Source organism: Heterodontus francisci, chromosome 13, assembly GCF_036365525.1.
Source record: "Heterodontus francisci isolate sHetFra1 chromosome 13, sHetFra1.hap1, whole genome shotgun sequence".
In the NCBI taxonomy this organism is placed as follows: Eukaryota; Metazoa; Chordata; class Chondrichthyes; order Heterodontiformes; family Heterodontidae; genus Heterodontus; species Heterodontus francisci.
Genome location: NC_090383.1, coordinates 54,826,650 through 54,834,348, shown reverse-complemented (window position 1 = coordinate 54,834,348; position 7,699 = coordinate 54,826,650). Strand labels below are relative to the sequence as shown.

At 43.5% G+C, this 7,699-nt stretch overlaps 1 protein-coding gene across 1 annotated transcript; it reads right to left on the bottom strand.

Moving 5' to 3' along the window:
• Window positions 1-2,080: 2,080 nt before the first annotated feature.
• On the bottom strand, window positions 2,081-7,646 carry prr18 (proline rich 18). Its single transcript, XM_068044837.1, has one exon. It carries the CDS (start codon window positions 7,563-7,565, stop codon window positions 6,864-6,866), a length of 702 nt encoding a protein of 233 aa, XP_067900938.1. The 5' UTR covers window positions 7,566-7,646; the 3' UTR covers window positions 2,081-6,863.
• Between the last annotated feature and the right edge of the window lie 53 nt (window positions 7,647-7,699).

Below are 7,699 nucleotides of genomic sequence, written 5' to 3'. Positions count from 1 at the left end.
CCCCGTCAGATCCTTCCTGCACACCTGAAGTCTCACCCCCTCCGCACAATGCCCTCGCGGTGCCTGTGGTGGGGAAGAGACGGTTGACCACCTCCTTCTGGAATGTATCTTTGCAAAGCAGGTGTGGAAAGGGATGAAGTGGTTTTTGTCGACGTTCATTCCAAGCAGCTCTGTAACACAGGAGTCTGTGCTCTACGGGCTGTTCCCAGGGACGCACACCGAGATAAATGGGCGGCACAGTGGCGCAGTGGTTAGCACTGTAGCCTCACAGCTCCAGCAACCCGGGTTCAATTCTGGGTACTCCCTGTGTCTGTGTGGGTTTTTGCCAGGTGCTCCGGTTTCCTCCCACAGCCAAAGACTTGCAGTTTGATAGGTAAATTGGCCATTATAAATTGCGCCAAGTATAGGTAGGTGGTAGGGGAATATAGGGACAGGTGGGGATGTGGTAGGAATATGGGATTAGTATAAATGGGTGGTTGATGGTCAGCACAGACTCGGTGGGCCGAAGGGCCTGTTTCAGTGCTGTATCTCTAAATAAATAAATAAAAATAAATAAACATCAACTGCTGCTGGAGGACTAGCAATTCGGTGAAAGACGTCCTTTGGTCTGCCCGAAACGTGCTGGTCTTCCAGCGCAAAGAGTTGTCCACGACCAAATGTTGCAGACTGGCACATTCCAAGGTCCAAGACTACGTGCTGAGGGACGCACTAAAGCTTGGGACAGCCGCAGCAAATGCTCAATGGGGAAAGGCCACTGTGTAAGGTCCCCCCACCAAGCTGAACGGAGGGGCTGGATCCATGGGAAACCCCTCGAACTGTATCGGGAAAATTTTCATTTGCTGAAAAATGTAAAAATGTATATGGCATGACAAATGAAATGGAAGGGTTGTAAGACAACTCATGATTGTATTGAAGGAAACTGATCACTTTTGCACTGTTTGTATTTTTTGACTTGGTGCTGTTTGAAACTGTTTGGTAATGTTTTTTTTTTACTGATTTTTATGAATAAAGTAGATTTTGGATATTAAAAAAAATGCCTTTACCAATCAGAGTTCACTTGCCAACCAATCAACATTTTCTTCTCATACAGTATAAAGTTATTGTTTTTCCTTACATTGGTATTCTTGCGGGTTGTCCTGAGGAGTGCAACATGAAAAGCTTTGACGACGTCTGTATTTTCAGCAATACTCAAGATACATATTGTGGCATTATAGTTATATTGTTGTCATATGTGCCTAACTTCCTCCCCCAACTCATCACCAAGAAACTAAACAGATTGGGTAATCCAACAGTAATTTACGCCCACGTGACTTCTCAATAAAAACACTTTTTTCCTGTCAGTTATGTGCTGACTCCATTACAGTCATATATTACATGCTATAAAACATCCAATCTTCTCTGATGTACTAAAGACCTATAAATTACTCTTCTTGCTAAAGCTATGGAACAAATTATTCCAACATTATGATGTGTGATGGCAGGAGATCGTGATAATCTAAACTTTATAGCACCTACATGGAAATGTTTGTAATCTTTTTCCCTTGGTTACTGGAAGTAACTTTTTTCTGCTTGTTAAGTGCCTATGAAATACCAATTAAGGGGAGATTTAGATAAATTTAGCAGTTTGAAACTGGTCATTTTTATTTCATAATTCTTTCCAAGTAAGGTTTGGGGCTAGATCTGTGCAGATTGCTAATGTAGCTGGTATGGAAAGTTTAGCAACAAACCGGTTTTACTTATAATTTGCTAAGCTTACCAGTGCCAGCACTGGGGCAAATGAGGCTGGAACCAGCCAAGACTGATCTCAATGAAGTGCTGGAAAAAGAACAAATTTGCATTTCGCTAACACCTTATCAGATCTTCAGTATGTCCCAAAGCAATTTGCAACCAATGAATTATTTTTTGAGGAAGTACAGACAATGTTATATAGGCAAATGCAGTAGGTAACTTGCATACAGCAAGGACTCAAAGAATAAATGAAATGAATGGTGGCATTGGTTGAGGCAGCAATACTGAACAGCAGATCTGTATGTTCTTTTATAAACAAGTGCTAACAGATCTTTTACAACACAAGATCAAATCTCAGTTTAATATTTAATTGAAAAGACAGTACCATGAAGTCTCAATGTATATGTTCAAGGGTTGGAGGGATTCTTGAACTCAATTTTCTGTGCCAGAAAACAGAGTGCTATCAACGGTGCTAAGCTGAAAGTTAGGAATTGATAGCTCAACAATGCAAAGGTCATCACAGCAGCATATGCTTCTACACATCCAGGAACAGTTATTTTGTGCTCTCCGATCAGCAGTAATTGAAGAGGCTCAGGTTAAGTAAGAAGACTATCATTTACATATGATTCATATTACAACTGAATCTGATAGTTAAAAGTAACAACAGGTTTGAACTTCCACGCAATGGGATTTTTCCAATGTCCACCAGGGGAAGAGGATTTTTCATCTATGGTACCTTATTCATGCAACAAGGTGCCATGTAGTCCACTGTGTGCCCAAGAACCATGGATATTTGAATAGAAATTTGGTCCTATGATAACGCAGTATATTTTCAAAGGGTTCAATTAAAATGAATGCCATACTGGATTATAAAACCACAGGTTGATTCCTGTCGATGTCTGCAGAATAGACAGATTCTCCTTGATCAAGAATTAATTAACATAAAGGCTCCCTTTCCAAATGTACAAAAACATAGGAAAGGTCAACACCAGCTGGTCCATTCAGACTGTTTGATTTCATCTTGGTGTAACTTCTACTTACCAACACTCCCATTTTCCATGCCCACCCACCAGCCATGCAAGCTTCAGGGAGAGGTAAATAAACAAAAAAAGAAAATTCCTCTCTGACGCCCCCCACCGCCACCACAAAGCAATCAAACAAGTTGTAGATCATAGCATTGGGTGATAAGTCTATTTTCTATAAGCAGCTATGTTGGTCACACTCAGGAACTCATCCAATTTCTTTTCTAATGCCTGCAGCAAATCTGCACTCGCTACACGTGTCAATAATGTTTTCCAAAGGTTGACAACTCTTTGATGGTAATGGAATTTTGGGGTGGGAGGTGGATGAGGGTGATGCCTCCATGCTGATGTTTTCATGATGCAATATGGCCACAATGACATACCCTAATAAGTGAAAGTCCTACTACAGTGTCTCTGGACTCCAGCTATCCATATCAGGGAAAGCAATCACAGAATAAGTATATACACAGGCTTCCCATATACAGATATACAATAGCGTACCATCAAGTGGTTGTGTGCTGCCCACTGCTCCATGATTTCTTCCAAGGCCTCGGCACCTAGAATGCCCATAATTGCCTCCTCATAGGGCAACGTTGCAGCACACAACCTAGTATTCATAGAAAATTATAGCAGCGGAGGTTGCCATTCAGCCTTTGCTGGCTCTTTGAAAAGCAGTTGTGCTTAGTCGTGCATCCCTGCTTTGTGTCTATAACCCTGTACATTCCTCATCCTCAAGTACCTGCTCAACTCCCTCACCTTTTCACCTGAAAACTCAGTGAAAAAAAATTCCTCATCTTCCCTCTAAATTTTTTGCCAATGATTTTGAGCCTATGACTTCTAAATACTGACCCACTCGCCAGAGGGAATAATTTTTCTCTATCTACTCTATCAAAACTTCTATTTAGTCACCTCTTAACCTTCTTTGTTCCAGCGACAACAGTCCTAACTTTTCCAAACTCGCCATATAACTGAAGATCTTCATCCCTGATTACATCCTGGTAAATCTACAATGAAAAGCCAGCATTTATTATTTATGCAACATGCCATGACCGTGGATTGATTCAATATTGGGAATGTCCCAGCTTGTCTGCTCCTGTGTACTCACTCTTAGCATTCTTATTTCCACCTGGATCCCATCCATTTCCCTCTACAATATTATTCTTCTGTATTCTGAAAGTTATGCATGTACTCTGTCTCCCTTGCAAGCATGACATTGTGTGCATGTATGATTATAGCTGCTTTATGCCATTAGGTCCTCCTATAATTCATAAACACCTGCAATTGTGAACTTGTGATTTGCATCCTGTCCTACCAGTCTTCATCCTCCAACAGCTGCATGGTCCATAGGTGGCATATATTTTACACCATACCCTTTTAAATCAATAAGGGTTAACTGGTGTTTTTTTTCTAAGTCCAGAAACTTTTAGCTACACATCAATTCAAGTAGAATAGGTCCAGGAAATAATATTCAATTACGAGTGAGTGTGCTGCATTCTTGCCAGCAGTACTGTGGCATGCTATCTTGCTCAGTCAATTAACCTAGAAAATGTGTGCCACTTGGTTAATTCAGGAAAATTCAGGCGGCACAGTGGTGCAGTGGTTAGCACCGCAGCCTCACAGCTCCAGCAACCCGGGCTCAATTCTGGGTGCTGCCTGTATGGAGTTTGCAAGTTCTCCCTGTGTCTGCGTGGGTTTCCTCCGGGTGCTCCAGTTTCCTCCCACATGCCAAAGACTTGCAGGTTGATAGGTAAATTGGCCATTATAAATTGACCCTAGTATAGGTAGGTGGTAGGGGAATATAGGGACAGGTGTGGATGTGGTAGGAATATGGAATTAGTGTAGGATTAGTATAAATGGGTAGTTGATGGTCAGCACAATTGTACCCAACAGGGGAGGAAAGGGGAAAATAAATAAAAAATGGATGGGGGGGGGGGATAAAAGAATTATAGAATCAGCTATTCAATAATCTATGGATTTAACACTGTTCTTACTGAAATCTTTTCAAGTTGAGTTGAAGATGCACACACGTACTTCTCATTGAGCACCATAGAAAGAGTTGCAGTTCCCACCCCTGTCAAGTATCCTATTCTGTCATAGTTACTTATTACCCTGTCCTCTCTGAATTAAGCTGGCTACATGCCCCTCAACACATTGAATGCAAACTCTTCATTCTCATTTTCAAATTCTATGACCTCCTCCAGTCTTGTTTCACCTACTGAAAGATGCAGTCCTTTTCAGGAATGCAGAACCAGCTTTCTGCCATGCCTCAGTAACTTAGGAATGCTGTTATTTTGCAACATCAGCTCTGCTGTTAAGCAATGTTAATTGCATAACAGGCAAGCTCAGTGAGGGGCAATAAATGCTAGCCTTGCCAGTGATCCCGACATCCTGTGAATGAATTTTTAAAAAAAAATGCTAAAAAAGTTACAGTATAACTATGGTATTGGGTCTAACCTGACTCTGGGGACAAGAAGGATGAGAGTTCCTGGATAAGGCAGTCTTACACCACTAGAATTGACACTGGATACAGTACAACTCATAGTGTCAAACCCTGATTTTAAAAACAGCTCAGGCGGTTCCCCGGGTCCTTAAAAAAAAAAGTGTGACTTTTTATAAAAGATAGTGCACCACTGCATAGTATTGAAATTTTAACTCCCAGGAACAGAGCTTTGTGCAAATGTATAAGCTTGTACAAAGGGTAGATTGTCCTGCAAGCCAGGCACTATAAATAAGGTACTAACTGGTTTGAATCTATGTTGCATGTTAGTATGCATACAATCAAAATCTGTTAACAAAATGTCCACCAAAAACACAGCAAAAGTTAATTAGTGAACAATGAACTTCCAAATCATATTGACTTGTAGGGAAGCGTTCCAAGCATCTTAGGCATGACAATGTCAGGACACAATTGCAAAAACATCAAGATAGATATCTGCAAAATGCATTAGCAATAATAGAAAACAACAGATTAGAGAGTAGGATAACTTGAAAGTTAAAAATAAGTTACTAAAAAATGAGCTTTAGAATTTCCACAGAAGTTAACTTTAGCAACCTGAACAGATGTTTTCCCCCGAGATCACTGATTTCCTGTAAAAATTCTCCCTTCATTCCTAATTATGTATTTGTATAAACTGTACCACACAATAAGTTAAGATAATTGTTTCCCGATGGCTTTTAAAAAAAAATTCTCATTTATCAACTTGAATATTATCTAAATGGTGTGCAGTGATTTACTTATAATTTGATAAAGAAAACAATAGATTGAATGTAGCTTAAACTCGTCCAAATGGAATCACTAAACAAACAAATGTGACTTAAAAGCAGCTTTCACAGATTTCGCCTGCAAACGTTAAACAATTTGCAAAATGGCAGGAAAAGGGAATTAGTTTATTAGGTATAGATTATAAAGCATAAAACCTGCATTGTTTGAAGAAATGCTTTACTGACGATTTATTTTAAACTTTCAAAATATATAAACTATTTGCTTTCAGATTTACTGTACAATTTGAATATTCGATTGTGCACGTTGCCAGCAACTAGTTAAGTACAAATATAAAATCTTGCTCCGATGAGTCCACTGTTTTGGTAATTCCTCACTTTTCATTTCAAGTGGTGTCTATTTCCTGTTGGCGATCTCCCACTCATTCTCCACTCAAGTTGGTTGGTTACTTCTTTCGCTAGAAGGCAGGATGGTTTCATTTTAGTAAAAGACCTGGAGCCTGTGTTGGTAGATCATCTCTGAACTAGACACCATAGAACACTGAATGTCTACAGATGTTGTAAATCAGGGACAATGCCCCAGGAATTTTCCTGGCAGCACTTCCAACTTTTCTCTTTGTCAGAACATTCATTCAGTCTCTTTCCCCTCTGTCTGTGTCTGACTCTCAGTCGGTTCTTTATTTGGCACTGGTTTAAAGATCCTGCTATCCTCATGCTGGGGTGAATGAAAACGGCATCCACCAGTAATGCTTTCCAGTTGTTTTGTCTGCAGGAACAGCAGTGATTTAAAATAAAATACATTGTGTTGAACACAAGCATCAAAGGTGCTGATGCTGAGGCAGGGGGACAGGGGACAGGGGTCAGCCCGGGTTCTGGCTCCGGCACCGGGCCGGCTTAGCGGACCAGCTGGGGCAGCCTGACCGCTGTCTCCCGGCCGCTCTCCACCCCCTGCAGCCACTCCATGCACCTTTGTAACAGCGCCTGGTCGGGAGGCCCGGCCTCCTCCTCGTACTCCACGTCGTCGTACTTGTGCTGATCGTTGAGCAGCGAGATCTTCACCAGGCTCCGGATGTCGGCGGTGGACTGGGACCGCGGAGCCACCGAGCCGGGATGGGGCGGCCTGGCCGGCAGCTTTTTGCAGCGGAGCGGGGTCGGGGCTTTCCCTTTTTCCAGTAGCTGCCGCTCCAGGCTGCGCCTCTGGATGACCAGCACGGCCTCGGGGGTCAGGCTGAGAGAGAAGCGCACCTCCTCGGCGCTGCCCATCAGGCTGGTCCGGGACAGGTGGACGCTGCTCCTTCTGGCAGAGTCCCCGGAGCTGGAGACTGGCCCATTCTCACTCGAGCTGGCCAGACGCCTGGAGCCTGTGAGGCGAGGCTGCAGCCGGCGGCCTCCCAGCTGCAAGGTCGCCTCGGGCCACGAGTTAGAAAAGCTGCTGCCCGGCACAGCCCGAGAGCCGCCAGGAGGCCCGGCCGGCGGTGCTAGGCCTGGGGATTGCCCTGTCCTCGTCTCCCGCCGGGCCTCCTCTCGTGGCTGCTGGCGGATTGGAGGGAAGGGCACAACGGCTCGGTGTGGCCTCGAAACGGCGTCTGTCCTCATGATCCCGACTGCGGTAATACGGCCGCCGCCGGCTTTATGCCGAGCGCACTGGCAGGGCGTGTGCACCCGTCCCCGGTGACTCACTGCAAACCCAGCCCAGTCCCTCCTCCAGCAGCCCAACAGGTTCACCGCCC

What these genes read in the sequence shown, in the direction of transcription:
- prr18 (XM_068044837.1), bottom strand. Translation starts at nt 7,565, where the DNA reads ATGAGGACAGACGCCGTTTCGAGGCCACACCGAGCCGTTGTGCCCTTC.